Source organism: Thunnus maccoyii, chromosome 8, assembly GCF_910596095.1.
Source record: "Thunnus maccoyii chromosome 8, fThuMac1.1, whole genome shotgun sequence".
Taxonomy (NCBI): domain Eukaryota; kingdom Metazoa; phylum Chordata; class Actinopteri; order Scombriformes; family Scombridae; genus Thunnus; species Thunnus maccoyii.
In genome coordinates, this window is record NC_056540.1 from 16,406,742 (window position 1) to 16,424,703 (window position 17,962).

Sequence of the window (17,962 nt, forward strand, 5' to 3'; positions counted from 1 at the left end):
GCTTCTGTATTCCATACCTTTGTAAAAAATGCACTTGTCACTGTCCGTGGTGCTGAAGCTTGACGTAGCAGCTAAAATCTTACACGGAGGGATAAGAGTGATGTAAACTATCATGCTTTATTAGCACAGTAATTAATAACATTCACTGCTTGACCAGAATCGATATTTCAAATGTCTTGAGTTTGAATATTGTAAATCTATGCATATTTTCAGTCTCAGGAAAAAACGCAAGGTGTCAGTATATGAACACAGTGATAGCACCTCCGTTTATTTTTGTGGTCCCACCCCCTTTGTCGACTTATCATTCAGTCTTCGCCGGAATCAGTCGACCAAGGGCATCACATCAGTGGTTTTACGTGCATCAATAACATTGCTTTTCATGGATCAATACATTTTCCGGGCTTTTTAATGAGCGTGTGGCGAAGGAAAGGGGATTTTGTTCCTTGACCGGAGGATTATTCTTAGTTTTGTTACTGCAAGTAACAAAAAAATGAAACAAAGAGGATGCTCGACGTGGAGGCCATTACGCGGCTGGGTTGCAGCTGTGCCTTTATTGGTTCTTCTAACGAGTGGGGCTTATGCGCAAATCAGATATTCCATCTCTGAGGAAGGTAAGGAAGGAACGGTGGTCGGAGATGCAGCAAAAGATTTGGGACTTGATAAAAACACCTTAAAGGATAGAAATTTTCGTATTGTGTCTGGCTCCACTGAACCTCTCTTCCTGGTAAACCAAAACGACGGTATTCTGTACGTAAAACGAAAAGTAGATCGTGAGGAAGTATGTGGACGAAGCAGCACGTGTCTGATCAACCTGAAAACTGTACTGGAAAATCCCTTGGAGATCCATTATGTTGCTGTTGAAGTGGTAGATGTTAACGACCATTCACCTGCCTTTTCGGAAAAAGAAACGAATTTAGAGATCTCAGAGTCAGCCGTAACAGGGGCTCGGTTTCAGCTTCAAGCTGCACGGGACGCAGACAGTGGGCAGTTTTCAGTTCAGCAGTACAAACTGAGTCACAGCGAACATTTTCGTGTAGAGGTTAAAGATAGGGGAGATGATCGTAAAATTCCCTTTCTTGTTTTACAAAAACAGTTAGATAGAGAGACAGCTGCGAAACACAAACTGTTACTGACAGCAGTGGATGGAGGGAAGCCAGCAAAGTCGGGTACTATAAAAGTCAATGTGGAAGTGCTGGATGTAAATGACAACTCTCCCACGTTTACAAAAGACGTTTACTCAGTAACGTTAAGTGAAAACACACCAGTTGGTGCAACAGTTGCTCAGGTTAACGCAACTGACTCGGACGAGGGTTTAAATGGAGAGGTCATATTTTTATTTGGAAAGGAGGTTGATAGTAATATAATGGACCTATTTGGGTTAAATCAGGAAACTGGAGCGATAACAGTTAAAGGCAAAATTGATTTTGAAGATAACCAAGCCTATGAGATAGATATAAGAGCATCCGATAAAGGACCTGCTCCTCTCACAACTGATAAAAGCGTATTTATAAAAGTGATAGACGTTAATGATAATGCCCCCGAGATAGAGGTCACTTCATATTCTAACAGTATTCCTGAGGATTCCAGGATTGGGACCACTGTGGCGCTTATTAGTGTCAATGATTTGGACTCTGGCCCAAATGGAAAAGTTATTTGCTTTTTAAATGACTTTTCTCCTTTTGCATTGGCAACGTCGATGCAAGATCGTATGTACTCTATAGTTACCCAGGCTTCATTGGACAGGGAGAATCAGGCTCAATATGATGTGAGAATATCGTGCAAAGACTCAGGTGAGCCAGCCTTGTCGTCTGAAAATACAATAACAGTTGCAGTTTCAGATGTGAATGATAACAGACCAGAGTTTTCACAGAGCCCCTATACTTTCTATGTCACTGAAGCTAATGAGCCAGGTACCTCTGTATTTTCGGTTAAAGCTTTTGATCGTGATGAAAATGACAATGCAGTAATTTCATATCACATTTTAAGAGATGGAAGCGAAGAAAATAAATTAACTTCATTCCTAAACATAAATACTGAAAATGGAGATATTATGGCGCTAAAAAGTTTCGACTTTGAAACTCTGAAAACGTTCCAGTTCCAAGTTGTTGCCACAGATTCTGGAACTCCGTCACTAAGCAGCAACGTCACAGTGAACGTGTTCATTCTGGATCAGAACGACAACGCTCCAGTCATCCTGTATCCAGTCAGCAATAACGGTTCTGCTGAAGGTGTGGAGGAAATTCCCCGCAATGTGAACGCAGGACACTTGGTGACTAAAGTCAGAGCCTATGACGCTGATATAGGATATAACGGCTGGTTACTCTTTTCACTGCAGCAAGTTACTGACCACAGTCTCTTTGGTTTGGACCGCTACACAGGACAGATCAGAACACTTCGCTCATTCACAGAGACAGACGAAGCTGAGCATAAACTGGTCATACTGGTCAAAGACAATGGGAACATTTCACTCTCAGCAACAGCTACTGTGATTGTCAAACTTGTGGAGCCCAAAGAAGCTTTTGCAGCTTCTGATGTTAAAAGTGCAGCTAAGGATAATGAGGAGAATAATGTGACTTTTTACCTGATGATAACTTTGGGCTCAGTTTCAACACTTTTTCTCATCAGTATCATTGTGCTGATTGCAATGCAATGTTCAAAAACCACAGACTATACTTCTAAATATCTACAAGACACAAATTATGATGGGACACTGTGTCACAGCATCCAGTACAGATCAGGAGACAAACGCTACATGTTAGTTGGACCCAGAATGAGTATAGGATCTACTATAGTCCCAGGCAGCCATGCCAATACTCTGGTGCTTCCTGACAGGAGGAGAGCATCTGGAGAGGTAAGACTTTAAAAACAAAGTTTTATACAATATGTTTACAAGCATTTAGTTCTATGTTAGCCTTTTGCTTGAAGTTTTCTTCCTAAAATGTCTCTACAGCCTTTTGCTTAGGGAACAGTGCCTTATATAACTCACAACAAACTCAAAAATATAATACTTCTTGTTAAGTGTGTGGCTTTCTTGTATGTATTCCAATTAGTTTGTTTGAGTTGACTGTTACAAATGATACAATTAATTACTGTAATAGTTTTAAATGCCTTAAAGGGTTTTACTGCAACATTTGCTAAAGTAGATGCGATTTTTAATATGTGAATGGTGCTTGTATCATATGTTCTAGAGTAATGTATTCCAGTGGCTTTATTGTCTCAGTTTGTCTGAAATGTAAGCACAAAGACAAAGGCTGCAACATCTGCTTAGGTCATTCACTGTAGTCAAATGGTCAAAGCCGATCAGTTTTAAGTTTTTTTTATTAATGCGGGAATGTATTGCCTCTTTACATTTTAAAGTGGTGTTTGATCTGGTAAAATTTCTCTAATATGTGTAAATAACAATTATAACGCTTGGTGTCAGTGTAGTTCAGTATTCCAATGCATTGAGCAGGATTTTACGTCACGGGCTTTATCTGAACCGATGCCTTGAATCTTTCTCAAATGGCATAGGGAGCTGTATCGGGATTGGCAGCAACGAGTTTGTTTTATTATCATCAGTTTTTGTAAAAGCAGACATTGAGGATCGTTCAGGACCATGACGCATTAAGTCTCGTTAATAATACAGCGCATTTGATGGACTATTCATTTTCATCAGCAAGTCATGAAACAAAGAGAATTGAAAGCGTGGAGGGAGCGACAGCGTTGGTTTGCCTTTATGCTTGTTTTGGATGTTTTATGGAGCGGAGCATCCGCACAAATCAGATATTCGATATCAGAGGAAATTCAAGATGGGACCGTTGTTGGAAATATAGCTAAGGATTTGGGACTAGATAAGAGTGCGCTCAAAGACAGAGGGTATCGCATCGTAACAGGCTCAACTGAACCCCTGTTTCAGGTGAATCAAAATGACGGTATCTTGTATGTGAAAAGAAGAATAGACAGGGAGGAGGCATGCGAGCGGAGCAGCCCATGTTTGATCAATTTGAAAACGGTGCTAGAAAACCCGCTGGAGATTCACTACGTGGCAGTGGAAATACTCGATATCAACGATCACTCGCCTGCTTTTTCAGAAAAAGAAAAAAAGCTTGAGATTTCTGAATCGGCCTTACCAGGAACGAGATTTCAACTGCAGGCGGCGCGTGACCCTGATGTAGGCCAGTTCTCCATTCAGCAATACACACTCAGCCATAACGAATATTTTAGAGTAGAAGTAAAGGATAGAGGCGAGGACCGTAAAGTACCATTTTTAGTTCTGCTGAAACAGCTGGATAGAGAAACAGCTGGGAAACATAAACTTCGCCTAACAGCTGTTGATGGAGGGAAACCGGCGAAGTCTGGAGCTATAGAAATAATTGTGGATGTACTCGATATCAATGACAACTCGCCCGTCTTCACTAAAGAGTTTTATTCTGCCACACTTAAAGAAAACGTACCCGTTGGCACTGTAGTGATTCAGGTGAATGCGACAGACTTGGATCAGGGTGCAAACGGCGAAGTAATATATTCATTCGGTAACGAAGTTGATTCAAAATTAATGGATCTCTTCAGTATCGATCCAAACACTGGTGAAATTCATGTAACTGGTCAGATTGATTTCGAGAAAAGTAAGAGTTATGAAATTGACATAAAGGCATCTGATAAGGGACCAGTTCCTCTAACAACTGATAGAAGTGTTATGATAACTGTTATTGATGTAAATGATAATGCTCCTCAGATAGAAGTGACATCATTTTCGAGCTCTATTCGGGAGGATTCAAAGATAGGGACTACAGTGGCCCTGATCAGTGTCAGTGATTTAGACTCTGGCATCAATGGTAAAGTCATTTGCGCAATCAGCCAAGATGTCCCTTTTACGTTATCTCCATCGTTACAAGAGAACATGTACGCTGTTGTTACCAAGTCGCAGTTGGACAGGGAAAGTATTTCTCAATATGATGTCACAATAATTGCAAAGGACACGGGCGACCCATCGTTCTCAACTGAAAAGACCATAAGCGTCGTCGTGTCAGATGTAAACGACAACAGTCCGGAGTTTTCATCAAGCCCCTATACATTTTATATTAAGGAGAATAACAGCCCCGGAGCCTCAGTATTTTCAGTAAAGGCCAACGATCGTGATGAAAGTGATAATGCTCTCATTTCATATCATATTTTGAGAGATGCAAGTGGAGATAATAAATTGACTTCATTTTTCAACATAAATACTGAAAATGGAGATATTTTGGCGCTAAAAAGCTTCGACTTTGAAACTCTGAAAACATTCCAGTTCCAAGTTGTTGCCACAGATTCTGGAACTCCGTCACTAAGCAGCAACGTCACAGTGAACGTGTTCATTCTGGATCAGAACGACAACGCTCCAGTCATCCTGTATCCAGTCAGCTCTAACGGTTCTGCTGAAGGTGTGGAGGAGATTCCTCGCAATGTGAACGCAGGACACTTGGTGACTAAAGTCAGAGCCTATGACGCTGATATAGGATATAACGGCTGGTTACTCTTTTCACTGCAGCAAGTTACTGACCACAGTCTCTTTGGTTTGGACCGCTATACAGGACAGATCAGAACACTTCGCTCATTCACAGAGACAGACGAGGCTGAGCCTAAACTGGTCATACTGGTGAAAGACAATGGGAACGTTTCACTCTCAGCAACAGCTACTGTGATTGTCAAACTTGTGGAGCCCAAAGAGGCTTTTGCAGCTTCTGATGTTAAAAGTGCAACTAAGAATGATGAGGAGAGTAATGTGACTTTTTATCTGATGATAACTTTGGGCTCAGTTTCAACACTTTTTCTCATCAGTATCATTGTGCTGATTGCAATGCAATGCTCTAAAACCACAGACTATACTTCTAAATATCTACAAGACACAAATTATGATGGTACACTGTGTCACAGCATCCAGTACAGATCTGGAGACAAACGCTACATGTTAGTTGGACCAAGAATGAGTATAGGATCTACTATAGTCCCGGGCAGCCATGCGAATACTCTGGTGCTTCCTGACAAGAGGAGAACATCTGTGGAGGTAAGACATATTTAAGTGCAAACTGTGAGGTGACTTACTATATTATTTGTTTACTAAAGATATCAACTATAGTTCCCTGGGGAATGTTTTGCATAGCATGGCATCCAATCTGCTGGTTTCCCTGGCACTTATGACCCGATGTTATTTTTATGGCTCATATTTATCAGAGCAACAGATGATAATTAAAGTTGACTTGAATAGTAAAACAGCACTTAATTTCTTAAATTCTTAAAAACCATTTTGCTTTATCACCATCTGTACAAGACAAAATTGTTTGACATTCTCTTGGGCCATGACATTAACAATGCTTGTGGCTCTTTTATTTTGCTTCTCTATTGTGTGGTTATGTTTAAATGTTTATACTAGCTCTGTAATTTAAAATTGCGTAAGAGCAAATATAATTTCACTTTTTTCCGTGTGCTGCGTCAACACTCACTCCACTTAACCATGAACGACATATGATAAAATATTAGGCTATACCATCCCATAGAATTACAAGAACACCATGGCAGTGTGAAAAATCTGATCAAGTCGACACAGCCCTATTAAAAAGACCTGAAAAGATGTAATACTGCCATAGACGATGTGATATACTGAAGTGCAACACGTGGCGATCGCTGTCCTTGGTGCTGACGTGTTGGCTTCGTTTGTGTAATACACATCAAAGCAAACAATATCGTTATGACATTATCTTAATTTATACAATAATAATAACATGGTAAAACAACAATTGCTCGTGGGATATAGAATCTTTAAAACATATTTTCTTTTCTATTTCTGAAAGACGGTTTGTGGTCGCTTGTTTACAGAGAAGGAGTAACCTGGTGAAGTCCTTCTACACTCGACTAACTTTGCTGAGAGGTTCGCTATGACTAAAAACCAAACTGCCATTGACCTAATGTGCTATATATCCTTCACATTTTCTGCAATGAGAATTTGAGTCGCATGGTGTCAGTGTAATCTAAAAGGTCCGCATTACACGACATCATGTCGTCATTGCTTTTTGGTTCCACCTCTTGACAGTATTCCCACTCTGACACTGGCAGGATCGTTTGTGTGCTTATTCTGTGAAAATGGCCCGTTTGCCATAACCTTTGCGTAATAGGAAGTAAATCAATATTTGTATATTGGGAAGTGTTGGATTCTGTCCTTACAACGCTGTTATTGTTCTTGTGATGGATTACTGATGTTTTCTGGTTTAACCATGGAACAAAGAAGACACGAGAAACGAAGGGCAGGAGGATGTTTGGTCGGCTGCGTGGTTGCTTTGCTTTTATGGAGTGGAGTCAAGGCGCAAATACGATATTCAATCTCCGAGGAGGTTAACGAAGGAACTGTGGTTGGAAATGTGGCAAAGAACCTAGGATTAGATAAAAATACTTTGAGGAACAGGAAGTATCGGATTGTTTCTAGTAATGCAAATCCTCTTTTTCATGTGAACCCGAACGATGGCATCCTGTATGTGAGCCGAAAGATTGACAGGGAAGAGGTGTGCGCGCAGAGCAGTACGTGTTTAATAAATCTAAAAACCGTGCTGGAAAATCCACTGGAAGTCCATTATGTTGGAGTGGAGGTGCTGGATATAAATGATCATTCTCCCAGTTTCCCAGAGAAAGAGATTATGCTGGAGATTTCAGAGTCCGTGTTGTCCGGAGCACGATTTCAGCTAAAAGCCTCTCGGGATCGAGACAGTGGACTTTTTTCGGTGCAGCAATATAAACTTAGCCACAACGATCACTTTCGATTGGAAGTTAAGGATAAAGGAGAAGATGGTAAAATACCTATATTGGTTGTTCAAAAACCTTTAGACAGGGAAACTGCAGGAAGCCATTCATTATTACTGACGGCAATGGATGGAGGGAAACCTCCGAAATCTGGCGACATGAATATTCTAGTAAAAGTTTTAGACGTAAACGATAACGTGCCCGTTTTCACTAAAGATGTTTATTCTGTGATGCTCGATGAAAATGCTCCAGTAGGCACAACCATTACACAAGTGAATGCAACTGATTTAGATGACGGACCAAACGGAGATGTAGTTTATTCATTCAGCAAGAGTATGAATCAAAATATAATGAACTTATTTGATATCAATCCATTAACAGGTGAGATAACTGTGAAAAATCTAATAGACTATGAGGAAAAAGACAAGTTTGAAATAGAAATTCAGGCATCAGATAAAGGTCTAGCTCCTCTTACGACAGAAAAAAGCGTCATTATCAAAATAGTTGACGTTAATGACAATGCACCTGAGATTGAGGTTACCTCATTTTCCAGCTCCATCCCTGAAGATTCCAGACCTGGAACTACAGTTGCCCTTATCAGTGTCAATGACTTGGACTCTGGTCTCAATGGAAAAGTTATTTGCTCTATAGGTGAGGATGCTTCTTTTGCCTTATCGCCATCCTTACAGGACAAAATGTATTCATTAGTAACCAAATCGCCTCTGGACAGAGAGAAACAGCATTTATATGACCTAACAATAATGGCAAAAGACGCTGGTCAACCGCCATTGTCATCTGAAAAGACAATAAGCGTTGTGGTGTCAGATGTGAACGACAACAGTCCAGAGTTTTCACAGAGTCCCTATACTTTCTATGTCACCGAGGCTAATGAGCCAGGTACCTCTGTATTTTCAGTTAAAGCTTTTGATCGTGATGAAAATGACAATGCAGTAATTTCATATCGTATTTTAAGAGATGGAAGCGAAGAAAATCAATTGACTTCATTTCTAAACATAAATACTGAAAATGGAGATATTTTGGCGCTAAGAAGTTTTGACTTTGAAACTCTGAAAACGTTCCAGTTCCACGTTGTCGCCACAGATTCTGGAACTCCGTCACTAAGCAGCAACGTCACAGTGAACGTGTTCATTCTGGATCAGAACGACAACGCTCCAGTCATCCTGTATCCAGTCAGCTCTAACGGTTCTGCTGAAGGTGTGGAGGAGATTCCTCGCAATGTGAACGCAGGACACTTGGTGACTAAAGTCAGAGCCTATGACGCTGATATAGGATATAACGGCTGGTTACTCTTTTCACTGCAGCAAGTTACTGACCACAGTCTCTTTGGTTTGGACCGCTATACAGGACAGATCAGAACACTTCGCTCATTCACAGAGACAGACGAGGCTGAGCATAAACTGGTCATACTGGTGAAAGACAATGGGAACGTTTCTCTCTCAGCAACAGCTACTGTGATTGTCAAACTTGTGGAGCCCAAAGAAGCTTTTGCAGCTTCTGATGTTAAAAGTGCAACTAAGGATGATGAGGGGAATGATGTGACTTTTTATCTGATGATAACTTTGGGCTCAGTTTCTGTACTTTTCCTCATCAGTATCATCGTGCTGATTGCAATGCAATGCTCTAAAACCACAGACTATACTTCTAAATATCTACAAGACACAAATTATGATGGGACACTGTGTCACAGCATCCAGTACAGATCTGGAGACAAACGCTACATGTTAGTTGGACCCAGAATGAGTATAGGATCTACTATAGTCCCAGGCAGCCATGCGAATACTCTGGTGCTCCCTGACAGGAGGAGAGCAGCCGATGAGGTAAGGCATATTAAATCAAGCTATTTTCCTAGAGAGATTTTTTTAGTAAAATTTGTGAAGTATCTGTTGACAAATTTGTTTGTTTGTCTATTTACTGCACATATACTTCACCTTATGCTCTCCACGGGCTTGGCATGGATTTAAAAAGTTTGGCATTGGATCCGTTGATTACTCTTTGCATTTCCTTAGACACTTTGAACCATTGTCGTATTAACGACACACCTCCTTTTTCCCGGCCTGCAATTTCTCTCGTTCCAGTGACGAACGCCTGCTTTCTTTTCTTTTTTTTAAACAATGTTATGTCGTTTTTTCAGTAGTTAATCGACAATCTTTTTCTACTGCCTTTTTCAGCGTTTAAAACGCAGGTGAAACTGTCCATTGACTTGTTGCTCGTTCGTAATGTGATTATTCAGGGGGAAAAAGCACGGGCATAGTATCGCAGCCTTGGGGGGAAAAAGTGTTATATTGTTAACTAATAAACTTGAAATGGAAGGATAACTATCAAGAAATGTAGTTGGACAGATTAAGGTCAGTTGTGATCGCTGTCCATGGTGCTGAACCGGTTTGAACTCATTTCCGAGTACGTTCATAAAATGCATGAATCTCAGTTTTTTTTTATTCATACCACTTGATCTTATGAAATAAATTCCCACGTGTTATGCAGAATTTTCTAAATGTTTTCATCAGCTTTGTTCCCTACCTTTATTTAAAGGAGATGTTGTGTTGAACGAGCAGCCTAAACATCAATTTTCATTCACCTGACTATTTTTTGAACATTGTTTGGCGATCCAGAACAACGTACAATTCAGCAAAAGTGTTATTGTCTTTTGATTTTCTGCAGTGAGAACTTAGATCGCATGGTGTCAGTGTAATAGGAAAAGTCAGCGGTAAGAGGTTGTCGTCATTGCATTTTGGTTCCACCTCTTGATAGCGTCCTCAACGCGATATTGTCACAGTCGTTTCTAAGCTTACTGCTGCTTGGACTCATGTCTGTCATTTTGGAAAGAGGATGAATATTTTCTTATATGGAAGAGTTGGATGCTGTCATTATAACGCGGTTCTTTTTGCTGAGGACAACTTGTGATTTCGGGATTAACCATGGAACAAAGACGATCAGAAAGACGGGTCGGAAGAGGGTGTTTGGTCTGCTGCGTGGCTGCTGTCCTTTTGTGTAGCGTGGCCTCGGCGCAAATGAGATATTCGGTCTCAGAGGAAGTTAACGAAGGAACTGTGGTTGGAAATATAGCAAAAGATTTGGGATTAGATAGATACACTCTGAAAGAAAGAAAGTATCGGATTGTTTCTAGTACTGCGGAGCCCCTCTTCCGTGTAGATCAGAATGATGGCGTGCTGTATGTGAACCGAAAGATTGACAGAGAAGACATATGCGAGCGAAGCAGTTCATGTTTGATAAATCTGAAGACAGTACTAGAAAACCCACTGGAGGTCCACTATGTTGGAGTGGAGGTGCTGGATATAAATGACCATTCTCCAAGTTTTCCAGATGAAGAGAAAACGTTGGAGATTTCAGAGTCTGTTTTACCGGGAGTCCATATTCCGCTACAACCCGCACGAGACCCAGACGGTGGTCCTTTCTCTGTTCAGCAGTATAAACTCAGCCCCAATGACCACTTCCGTTTGGAAGTTAAGGATAAGGGAGAAGATGGTAAAATACCAATATTAATTGTGCAAAAATCTTTGGACAGGGAGGCAGCGAGAAGCCACTCATTAGTGCTGACCGCACTGGACGGAGGGAAACCTCCGAAATCTGGCGAAATTAATATTGTAGTTAATGTTTTAGATATTAATGATAACGCCCCTGTTTTCACTAAAGATGTTTATTCTGTGACGCTTGATGAAAATGCTCCAGTAGGCACAGCAGTCATACAAGTGAATGCAACCGATTTAGATGACGGCCAGAACGGAGATGTAGTTTATTTGTTCAGCAGTATTGTTAATCGTAAGTTATTAAAGCTTTTTGATATCAACCAATTGACAGGTGAAATAACTGTGAAAGGTATTATAGACTATGAGGAAAAAGACAGTTATGAAATTGAAATTCAAGCTTCAGATAAAGGTCTCGCTCCTCTGGCGACACAAAAAAGCGTCATTATCAAGATAGTTGACGTGAATGACAATGCACCTGAGATTGAGGTTACCTCATTTTCCAGCTCCATCCCTGAAGATTCCAGACCTGGAACTACAGTTGCCCTTATCAGTGTAAATGATTTGGACTCTGGTCTCAATGGAAAAGTTATTTGCTCTATAGGTGAGGATGTTCCTTTTGCTTTATCACCAACCTTACAAGACAAAATGTATTCTTTAGTAACAAAGTCGCCTCTGGACAGAGAGAAACAGCATTTATACGACCTAACAATAATGGCAAAAGACGCTGGTCAACCGTCATTATCATCTGAAAAGGCGATAAGCGTTGTGGTGTCAGATGTGAATGACAACAGTCCAGAGTTTTCACTGAGCCCCTATACTTTCTATATCACTGAAGCTAATGAGCCAGGTGCCTCTGTATTTTCAGTTAAAGCTTTTGATCATGATGAGAACGAGAATGCACGTATTTCATATCGTATTTTCAGAGATGCAAGTACAGATAATAAATTAACTTCATTTCTCAACATAAATACTGAAAACGGAGATATTTCAGCGCTAAAAAGTTTCGACTTTGAAACTCTGAAAACGTTCCAGTTCCAAGTTGTTGCCACAGATTCTGGAACTCCGTCACTAAGCAGCAACGTCACAGTGAACGTGTTCATTCTGGATCAGAACGACAACGCTCCAGTCATCCTGTATCCAGTCAGCTCTAACGGTTCGGCTGAAGGTATGGAGGAGATTCCCCGCAATGTGAACGCAGGACACTTGGTGACTAAAGTCAGAGCCTATGACGCTGATATAGGATATAACGGCTGGTTACTCTTTTCACTGCAGCAAGTTACTGACCACAGTCTCTTTGGCTTGGACCGCTATACAGGACAGATCAGAACACTTCGCTCATTCACAGAGACAGACGAGGCTGAGCATAAACTGGTCATACTGGTGAAAGACAATGGGAACGTTTCTCTCTCAGCAACAGCTACTGTGATTGTCAAACTTGTGGAGCCCAAAGAAGCTTTTGCAGCTTCTGATGTTAAAAGTTCAACTAAGGTTGACGAGGAAGACAATGTTACACTTTACCTGATGATAACTTTGGGCTCAGTTTCTATACTTTTTCTCATCAGTATCATCGTGCTGATTGCAATGCAATGCTCTAAAACCACAGACTATACTTCTAAATATCTACAAGACACAAATTATGATGGGACACTGTGTCACAGCATCCAGTACAGATCTGGAGACAAACGCTACATGTTAGTTGGACCCAGAATGAGTATAGGATCTACTATAGTCCCAGGCAGCCATGCGAATACACTGGTGCTCCCTGACAGGAGGAGAGCATCTGCAGAGGTAAGGCAGTTTTAGAAAAGCTTTTTTTTTCCTCATAGAATTACATCCATATTCAAGTACTGGGCACTTACACAAAATATGTTTTGGGGAAACCTACATGTTCATAATCAATATATCAGTCAAAACTTTAATATTCGACAAACAATACCTGCAAAACTGTTCACTTTGAATGTTATTGGCCGATACGTTTACATTAGCATATTAAACAAATAACGTGCAAAATTTCACTTCCAACGTTACAAATTGTTAGTCCACGTTTTAAAATCTTCTCCTACACAAATTGTCAAGGCATTGTTAAGTTCTGGCATATAATAAAGATACTTGGTTGAGATAAGCAAAACATTGTGCTCCTGTACTGACAGTAACTCTTGTCAGTGAATATATATCCGTTTCCATATTCCAGATTAGTTGCACGTGAGGTAAATTAGTAGCAGTGGGGTTGGTTTTTTTTTTTTTAAAAAACACAAAAAAAACCCGCTTGATTTGTTTGTTTACTACACATATACCGAATCCTGTGGTTTCATGGGGCCTTGGTATGGTTTTGCATGGTATGGCTGTCCCGATCTCTCTTCAATACGGGTTTTACTTTGCGCACTGTTTTCCATTTTGCACTTCTTGTAGACCAAGCAACTTCGGTGCTTCTTATAGGTCTTTATGTTACAAAGTTCGTTCTTCCATCAATTTATTGCATTTGTTTTCATACAGTAGTTTTTGCACACTTTTGGGACATTTAAAATTTGCGGGAGTAATTACCATGTGGTTATTCTTCAGTTGTTGTTTGCACGTAATTACATGACGATTATGATGACTGATTTCAGATACAAGAGCGTTTTGCATCAGCAGTATCACCACACCACACCCATACTCAGCCACTGACAACACATATTGCTAAGTCTCTCGTAGAAATGTGTTCAACGTGGCAGCATTTTAAAAAGAAAGTACGCTGGAGTTTATCGTGTATTATTGGACGATACATTTGATATAGCATGTTAACACTTTCAGAAAATGTAGCTAGACTTAACTGTAGTCAGCGGTAATCCCTGTCCATGGTGCTGAAAGTGTTTGGTTTCATGTTCCAATCTGTTCATAAAAGACAATTCACATCAAATCACAAAATGACATGATCTCAATGATTTAATGCAAACAATTTAATGATATTAAATACACAATATTCACAAGTGTTATACTGAATACTAAGAACCTTGGAGAGGCTTTTATTTCTCACTTCATTTGGAGGGAATTTTGAGTTAGCTTTTTTTCTCTCAACGGGAGTCCACCTTCCAATTACTTGATTATGTTTGGTCAGAGATTCGCGGTAACTAAGGAATTTTTACTATTTATTTGATGTGCTATAAACCCTTTGAATTTTCTGCAGTGCGACGTTAGGTCGCATGGTGTCAGTGAAAGGTAAAAAGTCAGCAGTACACGAGCTTGTCGTCATTGCACTTCAGTTCCTCCTTTTGACAACGTTCACTTCGACATTAGCACGATCGTTTCTGAGCTTACTGTCGCCTTTGTGAAAACCCTGTTTGCCACCACTGATTTCTCTTGGAAGAGAGTGAATATTTACATAGAAAAAAGTGCTGGACTCGGCTTTTACAACGTAGATATTGTTCTTGTGATGGATTACGGATTTTTTCGGATTTAACCATGGAACAAAGAAGACACGAGAAACGAAGGGCAGGTGGATGTTTGGTCGGCTGCGTGGTTGCTGTGCTTTTATGGAGTGTAGCCTCGGCGCAAATTAAATATTCAATCTCCGAGGAGGTTAACGAAGGAACTGTGGTTGGAAATGTAGCGAGAGATCTAGGGTTAGATAAAGGCTCATTGAAAGACAGGAAGTATCGGATTGTTTCTAGTACCGCGGATCCACTTTTCCATGTGAATCAGAACGATGGCATCCTGTATGTGAGCCGAAAGATTGACAGGGAAGATGTGTGCGCACAGAGCAGTACGTGTTTAATAAACCTAAAAACCGTACTCGAAGACCCACTGGAGGTGCACTATGTTGGAGTGGAGGTGCTGGATATCAATGATCATTCTCCCAGTTTCCCAGAGAAAGACAAAACGCTGGAGATTTCAGAGTCCGTGTTGCCCGGAGCACGATTTCAGCTAAAAGCCTCGCGGGATCGAGATAGTGGACATTTCTCCGTGCAGCAATATAAACTTAGTCACAACGATTACTTTCGTTTGGAAGTAAAGGACAAAGGAGAAGATGGTAAAATACCTATATTGGTTGTTCAAAAACCTTTAGACAGGGAAACTGCAGGAAGCCACTCATTAGTACTGACCGCGCTGGATGGGGGGAAACCTCCTAAATCTGGCGAAATGAATATTCTAGTCAATGTCCTGGATATTAATGATAACGCTCCTGTTTTCACTAAAGATGTTTATTCTGTGATGCTTGATGAAAATGCCCCAGTAGGCACAACAGTCATACAAGTGAATGCAACGGATTTAGATGACGGTACAAACGCAGATGTAGTTTACTCGTTTAGTAACAGCATGAATCAAAAATTACTAAACATATTTGATATAAACAAATCAACAGGTGAGATAATGGTGAAAGGTTTAATAGACTATGAGGAGAAAGACAAATATGAAATTGAAATTGAAGCATCAGATAAAGGTTTTGCTCCTCTAACTACAGAAAAAAGCGTCATTATAAAGATAGTTGACGTGAATGACAATGCACCTGAGATTGAGGTTACCTCATTTTCCAGCTCAATATCTGAAGATTCCAGACCTGGAACTACAGTTGCCCTTATCAGTGTAAATGATTTGGACTCTGGTCTCAATGGAAAAGTTATTTGCTCCATAGGTGAGGATGTTCCTTTTGCTTTATCACCAACCTTACAAGACAAAATGTATTCTTTAGTAACAAAGTCGCCTCTGGACAGAGAGAAACAGTCTCACTTTGACCTAACAATAATGGCAAAAGACGCTGGTCAACCGTCATTATCATCTGAAAAGACAATAAGCGTTGTGGTGTCAGATGTGAATGACAACAGTCCAGAGTTTTCACAAAGTCCCTATACTTTCTATATCACTGAAGCTAATGAGCCAGGTATCTCTGTATTTTCAGTTAAAGCTTTTGATCGTGATGAGAACGAGAATGCACGTATTTCATATCATATTTTCAGAGGTGGAGGCGAAGAAAATAAATTGGCTTCATTTCTAAACATAGACACTGAAAATGGAGATATTTTGGCGCTAAAAAGTTTCGACTTTGAAACTCTGAAAACGTTCCAGTTCCAAGTTGTCGCCACAGATTCTGGAACTCCGTCACTAAGCAGCAACGTCACAGTGAACGTGTTCATTCTGGATCAGAACGACAACGCTCCAGTCATCCTGTATCCAGTCAGCTCTAACGGTTCTGCTGAAGGTGTGGAGGAGATTCCCCGCAATGTGAATGCAGGACACTTGGTGACTAAAGTCAGAGCCTATGACGCTGATATAGGATATAACGGCTGGTTACTCTTTTCACTGCAGCAAGTTACTGACCACAGTCTCTTTGGTTTGGACCGCTATACAGGACAGATCAGAACACTTCGCTCATTCACAGAGACAGACGAGGCTGAGCATAAACTGGTCATACTGGTGAAAGACAATGGGAACGTTTCTCTCTCAGCAACAGCTACTGTGATTGTCAAACTTGTGGAGCCCAAAGAAGCTTTTGCAGCTTCTGATGTTAAAAGTGCAACTAAGGATGATGAGGGGAATGATGTGACATTTTATCTGATGATAACTTTGGGCTCAGTTTCAACACTTTTTCTCATCAGTATCATCGTGCTGATTGCAATGCAATGCTCCAAAAGTACAGACTATACTTCTAAATATCTGCAAGACACTAATTATGATGGGACACTGTGTCACAGTATCCAGTACCGATCTGGAGACAAGCGGTACATGTTAGTTGGACCGAGGATGAGTATAGGATCTACTATAGTCCCAGGCAGCCATGCAAATACTTTGGTGCTCCCTGACAGGAGGAGGGCATCTGAAGAGGTAAGGCAGTTTTAAACAAGTGTTTTTCCCCCAAATAATTACCTCCATGTTCAGGTATTGGACACTTATAGCAACCATGTTTTGGGGAAGCCTACATGTTCATAATCAATATATCAGTTACAACTTCCATATTCATCAAACAAAACCTACATAATCTTCACTTTTAACATTATTAGCTGATACATTTATAATGGACGTATCTGAAAAGCTTCCCCTCTTCAAATTGAATGCAAAAACATCGTGATCATTGTTAAGCAAGAAAAGAAGCTAATGAAGAACATAAATTCATATTTCAGTTTAGTTGCTTTTGAACATAATTTTTAGCAGATAGGCTTAATTATATATGAAAGCTGCTGCATGTCTGATGACTATTGTATGTTTGTTTTTTTACCACACTGTATGCTTTCCTGGGCCCTTGGTGTGTGTTTACAAATTATGTTATTGGGTCCCTTGGTTACTCTCCAGTTTCCTTTGACAAGTTTGATGCCATGCCCTTTAAGGACATATTTTCTTTAATTAAATAAAAGGATAACCTGGACTGCTTTATATAAACAGCGAAACAGACTAAAACGCTTACAATCTTTATTTTCATACTGTCTACCTACTTCTCATTTTTTATACTTATTGAATATTTAGAAACTAATATGAAACTAACTGTACATCTTCATTTTATCCTGCCTAATTAGATGAGGATACTCATTCTTGAAGCAAACAAGAGCTGATTGATTTTACACGTGTTTGCTCTATCAGCACGCCTTTATTATACCTAAATCACACTGAGCCATAGGCAACACGACATGAAAACCACGAAGCGGAAGTATGGGTAAGGTAACACAGCATGGAAAGATTTAAATAACCTGTTGTTCATCTTGTATTACTAACAAAGTTGAAATGGAATACTATCACCACATGAA

At 40.2% G+C, this 17,962-nt stretch overlaps 3 protein-coding genes across 3 annotated transcripts; all 3 read left to right on the forward strand.

Moving 5' to 3' along the window:
- The first annotated feature begins 490 nt into the window (after positions 1–490).
- Positions 491–2,863, forward strand: LOC121902518 (protocadherin alpha-8-like). Its single transcript, XM_042419852.1, has one exon. It carries the CDS (start codon positions 491–493, stop codon positions 2,861–2,863), a length of 2,373 nt encoding a protein of 790 aa, XP_042275786.1.
- An 852-nt stretch (positions 2,864–3,715) lies between these two features.
- On the forward strand, positions 3,716–6,037 carry LOC121902321 (protocadherin alpha-8-like). Its single transcript, XM_042419580.1, has one exon. It carries the CDS (start codon positions 3,716–3,718, stop codon positions 6,035–6,037), a length of 2,322 nt encoding a protein of 773 aa, XP_042275514.1.
- A 4,645-nt stretch (positions 6,038–10,682) lies between these two features.
- Positions 10,683–17,063, forward strand: LOC121902323 (protocadherin beta-15-like). The gene is made up of 3 exons (XM_042419583.1): positions 10,683–13,040; positions 14,931–15,258; positions 16,312–17,063. Exons 1-3 carry the CDS (start codon positions 10,683–10,685, stop codon positions 17,061–17,063), a joined length of 3,438 nt encoding a protein of 1,145 aa, XP_042275517.1.
- The last annotated feature ends 899 nt before the right edge of the window (positions 17,064–17,962 follow it).

What these genes read in the sequence shown, in the direction of transcription:
- LOC121902518 (XM_042419852.1), top strand. Translation starts at nt 491, where the DNA reads ATGAAACAAAGAGGATGCTCGACGTGGAGGCCATTACGCGGCTGGGTT.
- LOC121902321 (XM_042419580.1), top strand. Translation starts at nt 3,716, where the DNA reads ATGCTTGTTTTGGATGTTTTATGGAGCGGAGCATCCGCACAAATCAGA.
- LOC121902323 (XM_042419583.1), top strand. Translation starts at nt 10,683, where the DNA reads ATGGAACAAAGACGATCAGAAAGACGGGTCGGAAGAGGGTGTTTGGTC. An exon ending in GGAGGAGAGCATCTGCAGAG is followed by an intron (nt 13,041 to 14,930) that starts GTAAGGCAGTTT and finishes CATGTGAATCAG; the next exon opens with AACGATGGCATCCTGTATGT. An exon ending in AAAGGACAAAGGAGAAGATG is followed by an intron (nt 15,259 to 16,311) that starts GTAAAATACCTA and finishes TTGTCGCCACAG; the next exon opens with ATTCTGGAACTCCGTCACTA.